A 24765-nucleotide genomic window follows, 5' to 3' on the forward strand; every position below is an offset into this window, starting at 1 on the left:
CTGGTGAGTGAACACGATGGTTCGTTAACTACGTTTGCCACTACAAAGGATCAAGGGACAGAACATCTGTAACTTACCTCGAACTCCCGAATCGGCACTACACGAACCCCGATCGCCAGGAGTGCCACTAATGTTGGAGTATCCTCCGGTAGTTGTCTGGTTGTGGGTCATCAATCCGGAGGGTGGAGTCAGTGGAGCCGCTGATACGAGGCTCTCTTGGTCGGACATGCAACCGGACAGCTGCCGCCGAGCTTCCTGCAGCTGTTCCTGGGTTCGCTGCAGCTGAATGTCTCGGGCGTTGAGTTGCGCAGCCAACGCTATGGACCGTTCGGCTTCGTCTCGGGCATGTTTGAGTAGAGACCACCGCTCTCTTTCCCGCTCGGTGTTCTGCTTGGCGCTATTATTCTCAGTCTCCCGTATTCGTTGCTCGAAGTTGCGGATAAAATTTCTCAGTTCTTGCTCTTTGTCCTGGAGTGAGGAGCACAGCTGCTTGACCTGTATCAACAGGTCGCTTTTATCCGACCGAAGTTTCTTGCGTTCCAACTTGAGACCTATTACATCAGATAAAACACTTTGAGCTCAAACGAACACGTTGGTAAATTCCCAACACTTACTTTGGATCAACTCCTTCGATATCCGAAGCTCGTTTTCGAGCTTCTCGACACGTCCGCCACTGTCATCGGTTGATTGTGCGTCGAAGCTGTTGTTGTCGGACAGCAGATCCACTCCTCCCACGGCGCCTTCCGGTGAATTTTGTAGGAGCTTTTTCAGTCGAGTGATTTCCGCCGTCAGACGTTCGTTCTCCATCCGTATTTTGGTTGTTTGCGGTGATTCTGTGGAGTTTATTAATGTTAATATATAAAGAGGTTTGCAGCTAAAAATCGTTGACAAGTTTTTTCTTATTTTCGCAAATTTGCGATAATGAATTTATTCATTATCTATAAGTGCAGTGATCATGGGCAGCTATATAATTATTTGCTGATTTTTAGTTTTTCGAGTTCCATAATCTCCCAGAATCATCCAACCCCCAAATATAAAAAGTAAAATATAATTTATATGATTCTAAAGTGAAGAAAAATGTTCTGAATGAGTTGACAAATATTCTTCAGTAGTTACGTTGTTTTATTTTGTACAACAATAGTAGGAAAACCTAATTTGTAGTACCGTCGTTGGGGGTGAGAATGGGTCAAAAAGGGATATGTACGATTCATTTGTTGAATAAATATCGCAATTTAACTCCAATAAACTTCAAATTTGGTGTGTATGTACTTTGATAGTACATTAACAACTATTCAAAAATTAAAGAAAAATATTTATGCACAGCGGCACCACAAGTGAATGAAAAATGACCCAATCTCACCCCATAGAGGGGGTGACATTGGGTCACTGTAATTAAAATAACTTGTTTTTGAGAATATGATTGCAAAACCATTCACAGCTGAAAAAAAATACGATGCAAACAAGACGAAAAGATATCTAAGATGTTTCACAAGTTTGATAAACCCACTTAAAAGAACGATTATACCAAAAAAATAAAGAACTTTGAGAAAAAAACATGTAAACCCAACAATTATCGACAAGTTTACATAAATTTTCTTGTTTTTTTCCTCAAATTGTCTTCAAAGTCTCATTCCCATTGCCATAAAGCCTTTTCAGTTTCCCCAAAGGTGTACTGAAAAGTGACTATTTTAAACCTTTGCAAATAGTTAAATTTCGATGCGGCATTCCACGATCAATACATTTCAGGCAGATATTGACGTCATAATCCCGGTATTTCAGCGATCCAACTCATTTGTCTGCCGTGAGATGTTTCTATAATATAAAAACACTGATAAATAAATAAATTAAAAAAAAAATCCATTCGATACAATTTTACGATGTTGCTGGGCACGAAACACAGTTGCTGGTTTGAGAAGTTGTCGTTATTCAATGCACGGAATACTCAAGTAGACTTGTTTGATGTTTCAGAGATGCTGTATTTAGAAAGAATAAGCATATCTTAATCAGAGAGGCCCAGATAGCCGTAGCGGTAAACGCGCAGCTATTGGTGGAAGAATTACAATGGAATATTCCTCGTGAGTTTTTTGGAAGCCTTCGTGAAGGATTTTTACTGGATTTAACAAACTACGAAATTTGTGAAATTCGTGATTATTGCGAGCGTCATTACTTCGGTACACCAAGCATTTGCCCCCTATAGGCAGGCTTGATAATACTCCTCAACATCACCAGTGTTCGGTAAAATACTCTAGAGCAGTGTGCTGCCTTTGCCTCTTTGCGAGGGAGTGAAAAAATGCTTAGCAGAGAGGCAACGAAAAATGAGCGAGGAAGATGCAGCACAAATCACACCAGAGTAAAATTCCACCAAAAAAGGTGCTCTCACAACTCTCCGAGGACTGTCTTGTTCAGGCGGCAGACCCAAGAGTTCTTTTGAAGTGTGAGTAAAGCTGAGCATCGCAACAAGAGAGAAAGAGAGATAGAGAGAGAGTACCTGAAAAAATCCCCGCATTTTTTTGCACTCTCATTCGAATCGCTTGAGGATCTGTGTTGAAAATTTAGAGTTCAGATTTTTCTCCTCACAAAAAGGGCAAATACGACACTCCTTTTAGCATCGCAGAGGAGTTTCTATCGAGCCTGTCTATACGCCGCCTCCAGAAGAAAATCCTTGCCACACCAATGAGTACTGTGTTATTTGAACTGTCCGAACGTTTCAAATTCCGGACACCCACCTTAATTTACATGCAGAATGTAAAAGACGTCACTATTATGAATTCTAGGCGAAGTAAAATGATAATTTAGTCTAAAAACACCGTGAAGAAGGCCATTGTCTGACTTTCGAAGTGAAAACGCAAAAAGTTTCATCACAAACCTAATAAGGATTACTCTAGATTACCCGAATAATTCATCTAGTAGCGTTTTGTCTCAAATTCCGAACAAGACTCGTATTACGCGTAAATAATATAAAGTAACACTACTCAGAATATTAAAATGTTAACGAATACCGTGTTTTTTTAACATTCCATAAATAGCTACAATAAAAGCATGGAAATAATCTAAATCAGATACCCTACTCTTTGAAAACTAGCTATTATTGATTGAATTTTGCATATTTGACTTCTTCGATTTAAAAATCAATAAGTATTGCTTTGGGTGTCCATACCTAAAATTTTTAGCAAATCACAAGTCTTGATGGCTGGTAGAAAGCCACTCGAATGTTTTAGTGCATCTTTTTCTACAAACATAATGGTGTTGTAGAATTCGCTTAACAAAATATAGTCAATGTGACCTGACATATATTGAAATATTAGATCTTAAAATGGCAGTTGGTCATTCGATAAAACTATCCTCATGATTCATACAGAAAGTTTAATATATTAAATCAGAAAATTACCTCTAATATAAATGTTCAAAAACAGTTTTAACGAAGAAAAAAAACATCTAATAATAATGCGGTGTATGTAACGTTTCTAATATTTTGTACCAAACGCGTAATCAATAAGCTGAAGAACAACAATTTCAACGTAATTGTATAAATGAACGTATAATTTCCCTTTTCATTTGATTTTGGTGACAAGCATAAAAAAATATTGAAAAATTGAGATTGAAATTGCTGTTGCAAGTTACTTCACAATGATTGATAATATATTTTCACTTTTGTTAAGCATTTAGGCGTGAAATTAACAGTACTTCTGCCTATTACTTTCGTATACTAATAATTACAGTAACTGATAGTAAATACCTCGAACAACTTGTTTGTACCATTTGTACTAGGAACAATTTTCAGTTTCGTTTTCATAAGATAAAAAATGTAATAAAGTTTTCACCTCCAGCAAACAAATAAAAAAAAACTATACTCAAATCCTCTTCATAATCTTCTGTTTTATGTCCAAGGTAAAAAAAACTGTAATAAATTAACATAATTATACTCTACGCTACAGAAAACGTCAATTCGACGACAAGTCAATGTGTTGCAAGTTACATCGTTTGACGGTACATCAAGTATTTTCATCCTCATTCAATTTGCGAACCCGCGATTACGATCATGAAAAATGAATTATATTCATACGGAATTTTCCACCTCCACATGTCACCAAGTAAACCAACAATACTATCGACTCACCTAGATCTGTCACACCGTTCTTGAACAGGTTATCGCCACCCGAATTATCACCGGACTGCTCCTTGCTCCCACCTGTGCTGCTCTTTTCACTCTGCGTGGGCGAGATCTGCTGTTGACCGGAGTTCAATTTGTTACCAATTTGACCAGCTATTCCACCGCCTTCACCCGGTGGACTTACTCCGCTACCTGAGGAACCACCTCTCACCAGTTCAGCAGCAGCAGCAGGGCCATTGTCACCACCTCCGCCTCCACCGGAACTACTGATGCTGCTTCCACTGGTTCCGGTGCCCGAGTTTGGACCCCCGGTTGTGCTGGTCGAATTCGATTCCAAGCTGCTGTTGTGACTACTGCCATTGTTATTGTTGTTACTGTTGGCAAACGACGAGGCTGGTGCCGACGTGGGCGTTCCAGATGATTCGAATGGCTTCGTTAATGGCTTTGCATTGTCCAGCGACAGGATAGGCCGGAATGGTCGGGCACCGGTGGCCGGAGCGGTTGTCTTATCGGTGGCCGTATCCAGCGAACGGGTTTTCTGAAAGAGACACACGGAGAATGATAGCAAAATGTAAACTCTTTTGGGTAAACACTGGGAGGTTTATGGCCAGGGGGGTCACACCTGCCGGTGTGATATGTTGCAATAGAGATGATATTTGAAATTCTCTTTGGGGGAACACCAGGGTCGGATTTACAAATGTGGTGATCCGAGGGCCAATGCTAAGGGATGGGATAGAAGATAATCAAGCACAGTTCGAACGAAACGTGTAAATTTCTGAGACATATAATGCACATAATAGGAGCGTGGAATATCATGGATATTTACATGTTATGTCATGTAAACTTCAATTATATGTCATGTAACCCAGTGGATTTTGTGTGATTACATGACATATAACACATTTTTACATGATTTCAGACTTAAATTTACATGATGCCATGTTTACATCGCATAAATGAAGTTTACATGACGTGTAATCTTCCTTATTTTTAACTGTGATAGTTTATAATCAAAACTAAGAAGTGAAATTTACAATATTTTTCTATAGAACATTTTAAAGAATATAGTATATATTTTTGTTTTGTTTTTTTTACCCTGGTACAATTTTCAAATAAGGCCCTGGCGAGAACCCATCCAAGCATTTTGTTCCCGATGACCACAAACAATTCGGGTACGTCCAAGCAGAACGGCTATCGGACAGTTTTCACAATTGTCTACACCTGAAACCACACATTTCATTGTAACGAACGGCATAAAGAGGGATTTTCCTTCAGAGAGATTCGATTCGAAATTCATAAACATGCACCACAGGTAGAAAAGCCATTGCATCCATGCGGCAACGAAACTAGGTCATCTGCAACGTTGATTGGCTCCTCTGCGGCTGCCTACAAGTTTCCGTACTGTGACGTTATTTCTTTCCCAACACCTTTTCCGCCCCGCCCCCGCTCGCTCTCTCAAAACAAACAAATGTACAATTCCGTGTTTGCAATAACGATGTCCACATTTCACTACCATGCGTTTTCCAACTTATCAACCAGGTAAAGGTGGGTAACTTCAGTAGGGTGTCCAAGAAAAATCAATGTTCGAAAAGCATTTTTGAAAAACAAATCAACATTCTAAAAATTCGTTCAGATGTTCAGTTAAATGGATTTATGAAAAAATGACAATTTTTTAGGGATGAGCCCCTCCGATTTTTCCAACTTTGGTATTTCTCTGGGACACCCCAAGCTACAGTTTCGGGGTCCAATAATGATGGTCGATTATCGGAATGGGTGTTCGTTTTTCCTGCCGGCCATTGTTGGCTGGCGCTTTCGCAATGAAACTTGTGCTTTCCACTTCGCTGGAGGCCGGAATTCGACCATAATTTAGCGAACCGGCTCCAGTACGGATGGCATCTAATTAATGTTAATTAGGCTCTATTTGGCTCGCAATTAACGACGAATTTGGTGTCGATTGTTAACTGGCAGGTCGTTATGGGCTTGAGAGAGAGAAAATAGTTTTGATATTCGCAAGGTAAAATGTGGCCTCAATCATCGAAGATTTTCGGATTAGTCCTTATCAAATACATATTTTAAGCTACATTAGAGCAATGGTGAGTTTATATTTGAGGAACATGCGTTCATTGAAAAAAAAAATTTCAATTCAAGAGCTGACTCAATTGAGCTTGAGGATGATGGACTGCTCGCAATTGCTACAAGAACAAACAGATGCTACTTGGGATCAGTTGTATCCTCATTACACTTGATTGAATGTGCTTGAGTATGATGACCTAAACGTGAAACAAATTACCGTAAAACGGGGTAACTTTGATAGTTTTTTCGAAGAAAACTTCAATATTTATGCATGCTGTTTCAAAGAATTTCAATTTATATTTTTAAAACAAGTACTGACATCCTAGTTATCGATTGCACTTGATAGATTGCCAAAAGGTTTATTCTGAATGGATATATAATTTTTCGTGTAATCGAAAGTCGGTTTTCTGTTTTGGGGTAACTTTGATAATGGAGTATAAATCGAACAAGATTGAATGAATTACGGAACATGTGTAGGGCGTTGCATACCTGTAGGCGTTTAACGCTATATGGAAATTTCTGACTAAGATTACAAAAATGGTCCCAGTTTGTGAAAACGGTTTTCGCTAAGAGATTTGAGACCGAATTCATGTTCTACTATAACTAGACTGTCATGGGTAAGTGACAAACCCATTATGACTTTATCAAATAATGGTCGTAGAACAGATTGTTTGTAAGCGTTGCAAAAATGCTAAAATCTTGTAAATTTTTAATATTTGCATAAATATCCTCAAATGCACTTGATTCCAACAAAAATAGCTTTGACATGAAGTGTCATACTAATACTCTTTACTTTTGCATTCGTTTTTCTTAACTGGTTGACAGAAACTTCGTTATTTCGTTTAATATATTGGGGGTCTTGCACTATCAAAGTTACCCGCATTATCAAAGTTACCCCGTTTTACGGTACGTCAACATCAACGACGAACCATTCAATGGTTTCTGTGATTACAAAAACTTAAGCAAAAAGATTCACAGTGAACATAGAGCATGTGTTATACTCATGGAAGCACATTTAAAATTGTATATCAGGGCTTTAGGACATTTCGTCGAATGACATTTGGTCGAATGACGTTTGGTCGAACGATATTTGGTCGAAAGTACATTTGGTCGAAGGGACATTTGGTCGAATGGACATTTGGTCGAATGGACATTTGGTCGAATGTCTTTAGAACACTTATTTTCGTCGAATGATGTTTAGTTGAACGGAAATTTGAATGAAAGCTTATTTTGAAATGGTTTATTGGAAGATCATTTGGTAAAATTGATTAAATGGCTTGAATCTATGACATTTGGTCGAAAGACATTTGGTCGAATGACATTTAGTCGAATGAAGTTTGGTCGAAAGTACATTTGGTCAAACGGACATTTCGTCGAATGGACATTTGGTCGAAAAGGTTTAATCGCAACAGAAAGCATAAGACATTTGATCGAACCGACATTTCATGGAAAGAACATGTGGTCGAATCTAAACAGTATGGAAGCAAAGTTTTACGTTTAGTCTCATGATCGTCGAGAGTAGCATTTTGTCGCTAATACACAGAGTGATTGAATAATTGTAACAAGTATCAACCATTTTACCAACAATCGGTTAGCATTTTTTTTTTCAATTTGATGGACTCTACTCTTCCATCATACTGATCAACATACTGCTTTTTTTATTTAGGCATGTTCTGCGATTTGAGATAAGTTGATCTTAAATATAGACAAGCCAACTTTTGTCACTTCAGCCAACTCGTCTTCCCTTGCCCGATACATAGAATAAATACAATTTTCTTGTTCAATTACTCAAAGCTTCTATCGCAAACTCTGTAATGAACCCAATGCCATCAACACCGACAGCAATTTGTTTAAGAAATGTTATTAAGCTGGAAGTCACAATAATCCAATTGGTCATATGTAGAGTTAAAACGAATCTATGACATTTCGTCGAATGACATTTGGTCGAATGACGTTTGGTCGAATAACATTTAGTCGAAAGTACATTTGGTCGAATGGACATTTCGTCGAATTAACATTTGGTCGAAAAGAATTTAATTGCTTCAAGAAGCATATAATATTTGGTCCATAGTGATATTTTGACATTGATGCACAGTGATTGAGACTGAAAGAACCGAAAGCATGTATGGAAGGAGCTATTACTGGGAATTGCAGATGCAAGAACAACATGATAGAGTGCAAGAAACCTGCATTGGTTTACTGGTATTCATTGAATAAACTTCAAGCTCTTAATAAGTGACGAGCAATGTTTTGGGATTCCAATTGATCTTCCAGACTCCCCAGAAAACGACATTGTTGACGTTACTTGATGTCATTTTTCTCATTCAGGCTTATTCTGCGAGTCGGATCAATCACGATGAGCTGAGATATGCTGAGATGAGCTCAAATATGAGCAAGTAAACTTTCATCACCCAAGTCGACTCGTCACTTCACGCGATACATGGGATAAACACAATTTTCTTGTTTGATTACTTTCGATTTAATTAATAATCAACTTAATATCGATAGAAGTCATCAACTACGCTATCAAACCCACATGTTTGCCTGAGAAATGTGATTTAACAGGAAATAACAATCATAACGATAATTCACCATGAGTAGGAAACGTATCCTACAGGCGGAACTTCCGATGGACTCCATCAAAATCATTTCCTAAAAGCCATGGCCATCAAAACTCGTCCTTTTATTCTACGTATATAAGTGCATTATAAGCAGACAATTCAACGTGACCATGCTCAACCAATTCAGGTCTGGTGCCCGCATTCCAAATTCTTACCACGGTCGTACACTGTAAAACTTGATGCTTAATAAAACTTCCAAGCACTTACACTCGAAGTTGTCATAGGATGAAAATCAACAAATATATATTAAGAACGATGACATTTTTAAAGAATAATAAATTCAACTATGTTTAATATTACAATAACTGAGCAACGAAGATAATAAGGAAAGTTTTTTGCGAATAATGATGACAGTTAGAAAGAATAAATAATTATGTTTCCAACATTGAACAATGAGTACCAGAAACAATTACCTCTGAACTTCTGCAAAATTTTGTGAAATAAAACGTCCCGTCTTCCGATTCAAAATTGGATGAAGAATGAATACATGTACAAGAATAATTAATCCTGTATAGACACTAACACATGCATGCAAACCATGCTATAAAGCGTAGGTTGAATATATAGATAGATTCGTCATTGGCTTCTGATGAAAAGTACGTTTGCACAAAATAGACTTAAGATCATTTATTGTGCAAAATATATTTGCGAACCAAACGATATTTCGTACAAAATAATACAAAATAGTGTATCAAGGTAATTCGACCAAACGTCCATTCGACCAAATGTCCCTTCGACTAAATGTACTTTCGACCAAATGTCATTCGACCAAACGTCATTCGACCAAATGTCTTTCGACCAAATGTCCCAAAGCCAGTTAAAACATATAACATTCCCTTCGCCATAAAGAATTTCCTTGAAGCAAATTTTTACTGCCGTTTTAAGTCCGATTTCCGCATTCAAAAATCTTAATCACGTTCGTCAGCTGCAAGATCCGAAATGAAAAGAAAGATCACAGCCTAATGCTTCCATTAGATGAAGATCAGCAATTCATAACAAAGAACGATGATATTTAAAAAGAATAATGAATTCAACTTATCATCATGTTCACATCGCTGAGCAGTTTGACAAAGAATGATGATATTTTAAAAGAATAATAAATTCACTAGATCTAAATAATTCAGTCAATGTACAAAAAAAAACTACTTCTGTGTGATTTGAACATCGAAAGTCTACATATTGGCATAACTTTAAATCACTAACAAATACAAAGATGTATGTAATTTAAAAATATAACTACAAAAAATAACACGTTATCTATTCAACAACAGGTAATAATTCTGATTATTTAGAAGAATATAAAAAAAAGCTTTCCACCAAATGCCCATTCGACCAAATGTCCCTTCGACCAAATATCGTTCGACCAAACGTCATTCGACCAAATGTCATTCGACGAAATGTCCTAAAGCCTGATAAAATGGCTGATACTTTTTCAATTTCTTGTTTAAGCGAAAAAATGCTACTCTCGACGGTAGTCAGACTAAACGTAAAACTTTGTTCCCGTAGTATTTAGATTCGAGCACAATTTTTTCCATGAAATGTCAGTTCGACCAAATATCATATACTTTCTGTTTTAACTAAACCTTTTCGACCAAATGTCCATTCGACGAAATGTCCGTTCGACCAAATGTACTTTCGACCAAACGTCATTTGACTAAATGTCATTCGACTAAATGTCATTCTACTAAATGTCATTCGACTAAATGTCTTTCGACTAAATGTCATAGATTCCACTGAATGATATTGCTCGATTAGTCAACATTGGCGTAGCTAGGGTTTTTTTCTTGAGGGCCTATGGGGTCCTAGCAAATACTTGTTTAGAAGTAATGTCGATCGCAATGATCACGGTTTTTACAAATTTCGAAGTTTTATTTGTAAATTTCAATTTTTGCTACGGAAAAGATTCATTCTATTTGTAATCCAGCCAAAATTCTTTTTAAGATTTCTAGCAAAAAACAAACTTGATGAATACGATTTTCAGGTATTCTATCATGTGCTTGTGTGAAGAGATTCCTCTGAGAATTCCTACGAGGAATTTGTTCATGAATTTTTTTCGTATTTTTCAGTGATTTCTTCAAGAACTACTTTACCAGTTTTCACTGAGTTTGTCCTGGAACTCCCACGGAAAATCATCTCAGACTTTCTAATCTCACTAAAAAATTTCACGAAGAATCGCATTCAAATTGCTTAAAAAATCTCATGAATAATTCTACCACAGAATGCTTTTGAAATTATTTTAATCATTTCTCTTGTAAGGCTCTCTCGTACTTATTACATATAAATTCCAATTGTTAGTTTAAAATATCCTTCAGTTTTCCATTCATAATTTGTCAAGGATTTGCAGGAACTACTGATTTTTCAGAAAATAATACACAAAGACTCCAGGAATTCTCACCAAAACTGTCTTCAAGATCACCAAGCAATGATTCATTCCACGAATTCTTCAAAGAGTTCGCTTACAGTTTTTCCAACTTTGCTTTCGAAGTTTTTCCTAAAGTTTCTATATAGGATTGAATGAAAAAATTGCAGCACAGAATATCAGGATTTCCTGAAAAAAAAAAATCTTCTAGGTGGTCCCTAAGGATTCCTCGTAACATTCCACAAGAATTTCATTAAAAGAAATCAATTGGGAAAATGTTGTTCATGATTTCTCAAAGAAGTTCTACGCATATCTATCAGTATTTTTTCACCGATAATTGTTTTTTAGATTTCTCTAGAATCAAGGAGCAACATCCAGCATTCCTTCAAAACTCCCTCGAATTTTTTTTTTTCAAATACGCCTAACTAAAAAATGTTTTTAAATGAGAAGTATTCGAACATTCCTATGAAGCTCCTATCGGAATACGTTGAACTGTTCTGTCAAAATCTCTTACGCAGTTTTTACTCATAGATTTCCAGAGTAATTTGTTTAAAGCTTTCCTGAAAAATTATTTTCCAGAGATTTTTTTCTTACCGCACTAACGATTTTTTTTTGAATTTTTTGAAGAAATTTTCATCAGATCAGATCGAAGATTCGGCAATTCATTCTTGAACATCTCAAATAGTTTATCCCCAGTAAACACATGATCGTATATGATAGGGTACAAGAGTACAAATGTGGAGGCGATATACGTACATTTTACATGCAGTCTAATGACGCATGTACGTATATCGCCTCCAAAATTGTACTCTGATGCGCTATCCTATACGAGTTTGTGTTTACTGGGTCCAGAATTTCCATCAAATATTGTTTTAGGTTCTAGAAATAGCTCCGAATGACAATCTAAGGATTTTTCAAAAAATAACAATTTATACACTCTCCATTTTTTGGTTCAAAAATTACTCCAGGAATATCACCATATTTTAAGGGATAGCTACACGAATCACTCCATATCAGATTTCTAGAGAAACGCTTACAAAAAAAGGTTCAAAAGAACTTTGTTGATATTTTTTTTGAATAATTGCAGCCTAAATATAATTTGGAAAAACTTACCAATATTTCTGTCGTCAAAAGCTTGAGTGGTTCTTGTCGGATTTTCTAATAAAAATCTTGTTCTTTTTTATTCGCCTTTTATAATATAAAATGAGTGGTGTTAAACAAACTTTTCCGAAGGGCCTATTATCGATTATTTTGCACTACTGTAGAAGTTTAACGCGAAAATATTGACGGTGTTTATTAAGAACATGACCGAAAATATGTTGTGGTGAAATTCGTAACGCAAGATTTTAATGAATTCAAATCTAAGGGAAAATATTTTTCAAGAAGTTCTATCAGAATCTTCTTCAGAAAATATTAAATATTTACTTCTGGGTTCTCTAGAATTCTACTGGAAAGCCACTAGGAATTTCGCCCTTGTATCGCACAAAAAAAAAATAAAAAAAAATGGATTCTGACATTAATTGATAGTAATATTTCTAGAGAAGTGTTGGAAGATCAATGCAAATTTCTTTATGAATATCTTAATATTGTATAGTTATATGCTATATAGTTCCTTTCTCTCTTCCCAGTTATTTTCTCTACAGATTCCTCTACCGCTATGCTGCCAAGGACAAAAGACATTTCGAAAACAATTTTCAATCAAATTCTTGAATAACCCGGGGTGTTGTAGCAAAATATCTATGAAAAAAAAGAGTAAGAAGAATTTTTGATGCACTTTGCGATGTATTTTGGAAATATTTCTTAAGGACATGTAATGAACTTCGCGGAAGAATTTGTAATAATATTTTTGGGAAAACTTTTGAGAAAAGATCACAGAAGAATTTCTAGTAGAACTTTCAACGAAATATCTTAGTAATAGATTCGACAGAATCAATGATTTTTTTGGAGGAATTGTGAAGGAAAACTGATCTTTTGAAAGATTAAATAACAAATTTAAGGTAAATCCAGGAACATATTCGGAAATCAATTTGCTAATAAACGAAGACATAGAATGAATAGATGTCCATTGGAATGAAATTCGCTTTGAAAGTATGAACAAGTCCCACAATATTATTTGACTAATTTCCAAAGTTCTGAAGATACCCTTTGATTGAGGAATTTCATTATACTAAAATTCTATAAAGAACATCGAAGAGTTTTTTGGAAAAAAAAATGCTACAAACAATAAGATTTCTTGAAATTGTTGTTGTATTGTTCAAGCAATAAATTTATTCATGCGAATATACTTAAAAAATTGATCAATATCAAAGAGAGAATTTATTGCTGGAACAAAACACTATGATCAATTTTGTTACATTTTTCCACAAATTTGCCATTCATCTGAAGAAAACTTAGCTATGACGAATTTTCTTGAAATTTAAGCCTTATTTTTTGATAAAAAATCCCGCTATGTATAGTCTGAGAAATTCCGTTAAGTAATTTTGTCTATTTTTTCAATTATTTTCTTCGGAATTGAAGTTAATGTATGGATTTCTAGTGAATTCTCATAAGGGAAATCATTTCCACCAAAAACCTCGGGCGATACCCTGAAAATATGAGAAATCAGAATGCAAGTGTCTTTGGTCAGACTTTATCAGCATAGTCGTGTATAGCTTCCGAGACCGCGCTTTGGCCGTCGTGTTTTGCTTATAATTGCGATTTGGAGTCACTATGTACCTCCTTGTAAGTCGACAGTTTTTTTTGGCACGATGCACGGTTGTAGTAAGACGCACCCAGCTGCGGCATCTCAAAGAGAGAGGCTAAGGTTCCGCTTGAAACTACCGGCTACTCACTTTGTCGTCGCAGCGGCTTCCGGTTTTCGATTCAGGCTTCCTAGCTATCGAAAAGCGTTCCCCAAACACTTTAAGGTGAAACATCTCGGAATCCAAAGATGGCCGTCACAATGGCCGACTTGTGCCCCTACTCACGTTTTCAAAGGCACAAAACCGGAGAAATAGTTGGCAAATGTTTCTGATCTTCTTATTTTAAGCTTTCTGCTAGTGCACAAAGCCAAAATAAAAAGCTCACTGTTGTTGGATGCTTTATTCACGAGATTTGTGCCTTTGAAGTTTTAGCGCAATCTTAGAAGTTGATTCCAAACTGTGTCACCTTAATTACATTTGTAACCGTCGATTTTGCTAACTTTGCGTTCGAGTAGCTTGGATTTTTGCGATGCGCGAGCAAAATTTTGATGCGCTGCTCTTCTTGCTTGGACGACATTTTGACAACTGAAGAGTGAATTTAAAAATCAAAATAGAAGCAACACCTTTAAAATGAGGAGTGTTCAGGTTTTTTGAATGCAAAATTGAAAAAATACGTCAAGTTGAAATAGACCATATTTTGACCGTATCACCCTTTATCACCGACCACCGAGCAGTGACACTGTTGTTTGTATTCCTCTCATTCAGTGTGCTACGCTCGGTTCTCAAGTTTCTCAAACTGAGGATTCAATTTCAATTTGCTTCAAGTGCTGCACTAGGTAGCATTTATCGTCAGAAATGGATAATTGATTGACTCTTTTTTTTCTGAAAATCTGCTCCACGCTTACTGTGATGAACATTGTTTTCACACTAAAACCCACGAAAATCACGTAATTCGACACGTTTCAGCTTACACCAAATGTATCCTCGAGCAAGTATTTTAAAACCTTTCAGTTTTGAAAATATAGACCAAATAAGTAAGAATGACTACTCGCGAAAAAAAAAGTGGTATACCGTTTTATCTCAAATTCCGAACAGACTCGATTTGGTTGAAATGTTTCGCTGAAATGTGTCACCAAATAGCAAGGAAATGGCAGTCATTTGCAATTCAATTTTAACGTCTCCAATAAAATTTATACCGCGGGAATAGTGATGATTCTCTAGTTTGAGACCAGTAGAACAAGCTCAGATAAATTTATTTGCGAAATTATTCATGCTGTTCGGAATTTGAATCAAGGTGTTCGGAATATGAAACAGAATGAACACAGTGTTCGGCATTTGAATCAAAATGTTGTTCCATACTTTTACGTGAAAACAATACTGAAACTAATTAAATCAACACTATAATCGGTACACCGAACAATTAACAGTAAGACTTTGCGAAGAAATAAAAATTTTACAAATATCAGCCAATTTATGCCATTCAGATGCATTTGACGTCACTGTTGGCCTTAAGTGTTCGGAATATGAGTCAAAACGGTACATTTGAATTTTATAATCGTCTGTTTCAGACATAGCGTGTTGCGTGGAAATAGTAGTTTATAGAACAAGTTGAGCATGAGCATGCAATAACAGCTCACTGCCCATGTTCGCCAAGTCGAAGTGAGCGCCACTGAAATTTTCAGCATATATTTGTTACTTAAACGACAAATAACGAATGTTGAATACCGTTTTGATTCATATTACGGACACTTAAGAACTCAGTGAAGTATAACCCAGCATGAAGCATACCAAATAAATCATTCTGTATGATTCATTAGCGCTATCGAGCGTAGGAAGCCCTTATCTTTCGAATGGTGGGTAAAGAATACGCTTCCGCAACTTGAATAATTTTAAATAAATAAAAATGTGTGGCATTTACATGATTCTTATTCCGATCGCTTCCTCACTTTTGCCTCATATTCCGGACACTTTGAATCGAATTCCGGACAGCTTTTGATAATCATTAATAGAACAGTCAAATCATCAATTGAAATCGTCAAACCACTAAAGAGACATCTAAGGTAGTTGGGCATTATAAATTATCGAAGATATTTGTGGAAAAAGCTTACTAAAACGATCCTCAAAATTGAGAACTTTTGAAAGGCAAAAATTGAAACATTTCGTGTGAAATGTTTCCCATACAAAGTATAGTGTCCGGAATTTGAAGCTGTCCGTAATATGAATCAAAACGGTAGTAGTTTACGGAACAAGTTGCAGAATGATGATTCTTACAGCACATGTCGAGTGCTGTAAAAATCGAATTCTGCAACAAGTTACGTACACTGGCCCCACAATTGGTCGGCGTTAAGTCAGAGTGGACCAAGTGACATTTTTGATATTTTGAGAAAAATGGGTTTAAAGTCTAACGCTCTGTAATTTTTGAACTCGTTTAAATTTCGGTTCAATATTCTTACACGTCTTTATGTTACTTTCAAACAATATAATGTGAAGTGATAATCATGAAAAATCATAATCCAAACCTCTAATAGAACGATTTTTTGATGGACTATGTGTACTTGGTCCACTCTGACTGAACCAAAGATCACCGTTCAGTGAACTGGTTCACTCTGACTGAACAATTTCTTGGAAAATAACAATCATTTAATGCTTGCATGGTCAAAATGGGTGCATATCTTTAAGATAAACAGATTATCAAGACCCTTCGACACCAGTATTGTAAATTCTTAAATAACCCATATAGTAAATACCAAAATCAGTGGCATTACGATAGCTTGAAAATTAAGGTTTCGCAGGGTCAGGGCGTTGAAGACCAGAAATATTCAAATACGCGTTCAGTCAGAGTGGACCAAGTGAAAATCTTGAGTACCGACCAAAATATGCTGGTCCAATAAGCGGATCGTAGGACATGCCATACATACACCATAGAACTACCGTAAACTTCTATCGGACTCTGAAATTGACTCAAAAAATGCAGTAATCAATCATTTTATTGCATTTCAACACTTGGTCCGCTCTGTCTGCACAGAAATTGTTGCAATTTCTGACCACCGATCCAAAAATGGTAAATGGTCAAAAATCAAAATCAAACGCATCGAATTAATTAATAGATATAAATTTCTATTGATGGATAAGTAGAAGAATGATTCAATGTCGAAAAATCTGACAAATCTCCTGAAATGTCTTTCATTTCCTCGCATTCCTAAGCGCGCTGATCATTTTCGCTGTTATGGTAATAAGCACTTGGTCCATTCTGACTGCACACTTTTATCAATTTCATTGATCATCCAAAGTAAATTTATTACATATCTCTCGCAGTTTACAGCATTCTTAAAATCTGATCAAAGTGTAACGGAGGTAAAGTAATTTTGCATCTTATGAGAGAATAATCCAATTTTCTCAAGTTTTGTACTTGGTCCCCTCTGACTTAACGGCGACCAATTATGAATCAATTTAGGCTTTGCGAAAATTAAAACAAATAAAGCAAGCTTAATAAACAACACATTTCAGTGCATTCAACACCACATGGTAAAGTTAGGCATATACTTACAGTTCACGCACATTGTACTCATTGGAAAAGCTGATAGTATTGAAAATTTTCACTTATTTGCACATCGTCTGAAACGACATTTCATGAATCGGCAAAAATCCTTTACACAAATATGAATCAATTTGACCACAATTTATGATCAGCTTATTATTTTCATTTATTTCACAATACATGTTAAATAGTCCATAGGTGTATAAGAACACTGCTTCGGACATCATAAGGGATATGCAGCGGAAGACCGGAATCAGCTCAGAGAACTTAGGAAATGAATGGTGATGACTTGATTCGAAATTGTACCATTTGTCAATTAAAGTTCAATATTGCTAATCTTAGTCTTATCCTAGAGATCTGATTTTTCGTCTTTGGTCAAGTTGGTCAGTATTTCAAACGATTTTTGTTTTTCAATTTGAATTATGCTGCTGAGAAGTCAAAGTAAACATATATTTCTAGACTAGTATTCTCCTTAAGACTGTTTATTTAGCCTAGAGCCAATAGTGTAGCCTGGAAGTTAATCCATATAAACGTAGGGCGATTAGGAGAAAAATGAACAAATTAAAAAAATGTATATTTTAAGACCCTACAATTGCAATATTATTCAGTTACCCTTAGCTGGTTACCAAGTTCGTAATTAGTACGATGTGTTGCATTCATTCATGGTGAAAACAATCACACCAAATGTCAGACAAACGACATAGAAAATTGTGTCAAAAGCAAGGTTGCTAAAACGCTATCGTGGCAAAATGCACACTTTCGTGGAGTTTAGAGAAAAAATATTTTTAGTTAGCTATAAACGTTATAATATGCAGAAGAGCTCCACCTCTTTTACATTAGCAATAAAAATGTTCTAGGTTAGTACCTTTTCTCAAAAATTAGATTCTTCCACCACCTTGCTTAAAAACCAATTTAATGCTGAGAAAAAAAATCAAATTGGAGAGAACAAATGAAGCCGAACATAATGTTTTATACCGCCAAACAATTCATATACAGTACAGATTTCACAAATTGCATGAAAATTTCATAAATTATGCATATTCTTGAAGAATAAGGGGGTGTTGTCATTTCCCCGTGTGCTCATTATGCCCTTAATCACGTACGTGCAACGAATGCAATCGCAAAAAGTTATGACATACACCTGATATCAATACGAATCAGGAGGGATGCAGACCGGCGCTTTTTTAACTGGCTAGTTATGGTCCTTCTGCAGAAGCAAACAAGATTAGAAAGCATCTTGAAGAGCCCAATAGCCGTAGCAATTCATCATGACCATGCTGAGAGTCGTCCCACATTTTATGAATCAAGTATTTCATGCAAAAATCTCAGACAAATCTCTCATATTTCACATTTTTATCGTATAACCATGTTGATTTAATCTGTAAATGTTGTATGTAACTCATTCTCTCATAAATATCTTTGTATTAACCTTTTAAAACGTCGCTTCTAAATAGCCGTCTTCAGGCGTGCTTTGTACGAAATTGACTAAAAATACATCCTCATTAGCAACTAACATAATTCATTGATTTATTTGGTTTATACCGAAATCAAGAGACTTTTTACCGCGATTAAAAGCATTGAAATGGTTAGACACATTGTGTAGCTTATCAGCAAAAATGTTTCTGTGATGTTTTGTAATAAATTTCATTATAATTTTATCTCTTAAAATCAGCTGATTCATAAATTGTGGGTGATTCAACTGTGTGGGGTTACTGTACAACATTTTTTGCAATTTCATAGAAGACCACTTGAGGGTATCAGAAATGATATCGGAATGCATTCACCATTATTTTACAATTTATGATTTTCTTTTGTGTTATGATTCATTACGCAACTCAAAACAGTTGCGTAACGAGAAAGCGTTGCGTAATGAATCATTACAGCACTGGTTTCAGTTGCGTAATGACTATTCCCGCACTGCATACTTCAGTGCGGGAATAGTCATTACCCAACTGAAACCAGTGCTGTAATGATTCATTACGCAACCCTTTCTCATTACGCAACTGTTTTGAGTTGCGTAATAAAACATAACACAACTATTTTTCAGAAATTGTAAAATAATGGTGAATGAATTCCGATAAAATTTCCGATACCCTCAAGTCTTCTACGAAATTGCAAAAAATGTTGTACGTAACTCGTTGCAGAACTCAATTTTTACAGCACTTGTCGTTATTATCCTACTCCGCAAGGATAAATTTACGACTCGTGCTGTAAAAATCATCATTCTGCAACTTGTTCCGTAAACTACTATTCAACATTCGATATATGCCGTTTAAGTAACAAAAATATACTGAAAATTTCAGTGGCACTTACTTCGACTTGGCGAACATGGGCAGTGAGCTGTTATTGCAATGACGGAGGAGAAACTGCGGGTGGCCAATCATGTTCATGCTATCTGCAACGAAAGGAACTGATCCATCTTGCTACATATTCAACATCCAACATGATGCAACGATAATGAAACAAGATTGATGTGAATAGCTGCACTTATGTATCAAGTCCGGTAGTCAGTCGAAAGAAAACTCATCAACTTGAACAAATTGCACAAATTGATGCTGTTATGTATATCAATTACAGATGTCAGTTGGTTGACGGAACGGAGTTCTATCTTCACAACATTTTTCAATTTGACCTCATTGACATCCTCGTACAGATAGTTATCTCCTGAAAATTCCAGGTCGGTTCGAAATACTTTCCAAAAGTTCATTCTGTGGTGGATCTGAAAATAACTCTTACGGTCCTACCAGGCTGAACCCTTTCTACCACGAAGGCAAATTCCTTCAGATGAATCCAATTACGTAACCAGCAAACTACTGCCGAGTTTGCCCCGTTCATTTCTGTTATGAAGTGACGTGTTGCGGTTGGAAATGAGATGTTTCCCTTCGCTACTGCTGTTCCGGAACCGGTGTCCCTTCGGCAGCTGCGTTAGACCGACCACCTCCACCGCCAGGTCCGTTCAACCGTTTCGAGCCAACCCACCCGGGATTGGCGTACTGACAAACGAAACGATTTAATTTATATGTAAATTTCATCAATTGAGGTAACTCGAACGTTGTCTGTCTGCTGCGCAGCACTGAGATTCATTCACTTGTCGGTATGTATTTGCCGGTCGGTACAGTGTGGCCCAGGAAATTATTGTGTGAATTTGAATTTTGAACACAAAATAACGTTTGTGTTGTTTTGTAACTGTTTTTGTATGGGAATGTTATTTTTGGTTATTGTATTAACTCCTCTACCGGCAGCTTCATTTTCCATAACAAAAATATATTTAAATCACGATAACTTGTTTGTTTCTCAACATTTTTGCACAATTTTTTTACAAGTTCTCACAAAACTCTTCTATTTTTAGAATCTGTATAGCTTTTGACCATTGGTCATCTGGATCCGGAGGTATTCTAAAATTCCTTGGGAGACTGACGCGTAGACATAATCGTATTTATCGTATTCGGATAATAAATCTTCGGAACAATACATTAATAAGAGTATGTTGTGAAATAATGAAACAATTGTAATGTATTATTTAGGTTTCTAGTACTGTAAAACGGGACAAATGTAATAGTTTTTTTCGTAGAAAACTTGAATATTCATGCATGAATTTTTTCAGAGCAGCTCCTTGTTACCTAGAATTGCATAGACCACCTTTTATTATTATGATAAATTGACCAAAAACAAAATGACCGCCAAAGACGTTATATATGGAAAATGGTCCGACACGGATTCATAAACTAGAAGAGTTTTTTGAGAACTTCTGAAAAAATGGTGCAAAAATGTTGAGAGTTATTGAGATTTGAATATTTTTTGCGGTAAAAAATTAAGCTGCCGGTAGAGGGGTTAACTGACGAATCCAGAATAGCATTAATTTCTGATTGCAGAAAGGCTGAAAAAGTCGTGCCAAGTGCGAATATAGCCTCCACTTAGGGATCTATATTACTCTGCATTCTATTCGAGTGAATTTATTCATATAGAATGCTGTATTACAAAAGTTATTGACTAGGATGGTTTACAGAGTTAATAAATTCAGTTCCTTAATTTGACTTTTTTAGGCGGTATCCACAAATTACGTAACGCTCTAGGGGGACGGGGGAGTAGGCTCAAGCGCTACGACTCATACAAAAATTTGAAATTTTTCATACTAAAAGCATTACGGAAGGGGTCGAAAATTTCCAATTTTAGCGTTACGTAATTAATGGACGCTGCCTTAGCAGCTAGGCTATTTGAACAGTATATGACTTTGCCCATTACGTGCTTAAGAGCAAATATTTACGCCCAAAAAACGGTACAGTGTCTACCAAGTGAATAAAACTGACTGAGCATTTGCTGACGAGAATATGCACCAGCTCTACCTTCAAGAAGGGAGCCATCGGTATAACATACAATATTGTTTAATTTTTTTTCACATAGATATTGAACTCGATGACTTGAATGAAAATTCACTGTCATAGGGAGAATGTTATAGACAAAAATCATGTCTGAAACTAAAAACCAAATCTAGACAATTTGAACAAATTGACCAGGAAATAATTTTAATGTTTCGTTTTCGTTCCATATGAAAACTACCATATAATATGAACGGATGATTTTCGCATATTTCTATACGCCATACTGTACAACGGTAGTAGAGCCGTCGTGAGGCGACCAACTCTGATAATCATCTCAGCTGATATGGTAGATACAGACCGGAGCGACACCGACATTGATTTGGTGCGGAGATGTGCGATGCTGTGCTGGGAGGAATAGGAAATTGCCACCAGGAAAAGCATAAAGCTAAGTTGTGCAGATTGGTGGACACGAACCGGCACACTGACTGTCATTTGGTGGCACTATACTTGCTTGTGGAATCGCGCGGGAGTTAATGGAGGATTTTGAAAATGTCATTATACAGTAGGTTTAGGTCCAATCGCTGTTTTTGTTGATGACGAGTAGAGAAAAAAAAGCAGCGAAAGCTCGACAGCTTTCGCAAACAGAGCCCTCTCCGTGTTATAATGACTAGCGCAAAAAGAAGGATCATAATGGGATCTCTCATTTAGGAAATGTTGTTGAAGTGGGTCGCTCGGGTCCCCTGGTAGCGTTTAGTGAATCTGCACAATAAATAGAGTGTAATTATTGAGAACGTTTTATTCTACCTTTCTTGGCAGAAGTGAAGCTGATGATATTGTTGCTAGGCATGATGAAGGGATTTTAAAATTGATACGTCAACAGTATGATAAATTAAAAAATACAAAAATATAGAAACCAATTGCAGCCGCCGAAGAAATAGAGTTGTAATAAAGATTGTGAGTTTTCCAACAATTTGCATACATAATTGCTTCAGAATTTCTCCAAATATTTTGCATTGAAAGCCGCTGTTAGAAAGACGGGGCCTCTCTGTCAGGGATTATTCGGAGCATTATTCTACTTTAAAGTTTTTCCAGGAACTCATAGCTTATACTAGGGATTCCATCAACAATTCTTCCTAGGATTGTACCAGGGACTTCTCTAGAAATCCATCACAAGAAATTCCCTCAAGAATTTCATAAGGATTTTTTTTCAGAGTTTTCTCCTTAAATTCTATAAGGAGTTGCTTCATAACTTCCACCACAGATTTCTTCATCGATTTTTTCTAGTGATTTTTCTACAGATTCCTCCAGGGATTTTGCATAGCATAGCATAGACTGACTGTACATGTCAATGGTTGCTACTCCGTGATTGATCGGAACAGGTAAGAATTGCACTAAGATCCAAATGAATAAGAGATGGGAGTTTCCGCTTACTCTCGAAGTGCAATTTTAGCAGATCTAATATTATTGATCAATAACGGCGCCGGCCAAATCCTTACAGTCAGTTGGGACGGGGAAGGAATGTTAGGGTGTAATGATTGTTGCTTTTAGAGACCGAGAGAACCTCTGCATCTCTACAATCACCACGGGAAGGGTGTTTATTAGTGAGGGAGGAAAAGATCTGGGAGTCACCTCTGGTCATTGATGCGATCCATGGACAAGGGGGAAATATACGACTTATATTTAAAGCTAGTTTTGTATTTTTGTCTCGAGAAGTTTTTGGAAAAAAATACGTCAAAATCTATAATGTCGAACAATTCAAAAGACGTTTTTATTAATGACGAAAACTGAGAATTACATGTATGTATTTTAAATCTTATGAAACAGGAATAATGCCGACACTTGTAGTGACGAACCATACATAGTTTGTTTGAAAATTATATATGAGTATTACTGTGCATTTTTGTCTCGAGATGGTAGAAGTTTTAAAAAATACGTCAATATTCATAATGTCGAACAATTCAAAAGATATTTTTTATAATGTTAAAAAGAGAAAAATATGTGTATATTGAAATTGTATAAAACAAGCATAATGTCGACACTTATAGTGACGAACCATACAAAGTTTGTTTCAATATTACATAAAAGTTACGCTTTCAAGAAAAAATGTGTTTTCATGAGCATGAAACGAACTCACCAGTTGGTAATCCATCCTCGACTGAACACAAATATATCTTCGCACTCACACAGTGCGAACAGAAAAACTTCTTGGCGTCCCGAAAACAAACAGTCTTGCTTGGGCTTTCCCAAATACCTCCCCAACCAGACGCACGTAAACAAGGAAAAAAAAGTTCTCCGTTGACGAAAACACGCGCTAAACCGAGAACAAAACCTATCCGACGACGCATCAACGAACCATCCTGCTTGGGATTCACGAAGCACTACCCAGCAAGACGCTCAAAACAGGGAAAAAATCTCCGTTGACGAAAACACGCGCTAAACCGAGAACAAAACCTATCCGACGACGCATCAACGAGCCATCCTGCTTGGGCTTCGCGAAGCACTACCCAGCAAGACGCGCGAAAACAGGGAAAAAGGAAGCTCTCCGGCAACGAAAACACGCGCGAAACCGGGAACAAAAACTCTCCGACGACGCAACAACGCAGGATGGTGCTTCACGAAGCACTCTTTTCATTCATCCAATGCTTCATTCAACAATGCACCAGAAATTACCCTAGTAATTCCAACACCGATTCCTTCGGAAAATCCTTCAACGATCCTTGAAAAACCTACAGAAATACATACAGAGGCTTACTCCAGAAACTCTTACAATGATTCTACCCAGGATTTCTTTAAGGAAATTCTCCAGGGATTCCACCTATAATTCCTACAAGGTTCTACCAAAAGGCTTTCAAATATTCCACAAGAATTCATCAAAATTTCCTACACGGTATATCACCTTTAGAGATTCCGCTTGTAAGTTTTTAAGAGGTTCCCCCAGATTATCCTACAGCAATCTTCTAGGAAATCTTCAATGAATTCTTTTATAAATTCCATCAGTATTTCCTTCAAAGATTCTTTGTATATCTGAAGCGACCCTACGTGGCATGTGTCCTAGGATTTCTG

The 24765-nt window shown here is 36.5% G+C and overlaps 1 protein-coding gene across 6 annotated transcripts in view; it reads right to left on the reverse strand.

Annotated features, from left to right (window-relative positions):
• Positions 1-24765, reverse strand: part of LOC5579251 (kazrin) — a 330370-nt gene that overhangs the window by 154631 nt on the left and 150974 nt on the right. For all 6 annotated transcript variants that reach the window (XR_002499542.1, XM_021840643.1, XM_021840644.1 and 3 more), the window contains exons 4-6: positions 4118-4649; positions 615-833; positions 78-551 (exon numbers count right to left, since the gene is read on the reverse strand). Coding sequence is in view for 5 of the 6 variants with exons in the window: in XM_021840643.1 (XP_021696335.1) it covers positions 78-551; positions 615-833; positions 4118-4649 (1225 nt within the window). In the remaining variant the exon portion in view is untranslated. The remainder of the gene's footprint in view (positions 1-77; positions 552-614; positions 834-4117; positions 4650-24765) is intronic.

Source organism: Aedes aegypti, chromosome 2, assembly GCF_002204515.2.
Source record: "Aedes aegypti strain LVP_AGWG chromosome 2, AaegL5.0 Primary Assembly, whole genome shotgun sequence".
Lineage (NCBI taxonomy): Eukaryota > Metazoa > Arthropoda > Insecta > Diptera > Culicidae > Aedes > Aedes aegypti.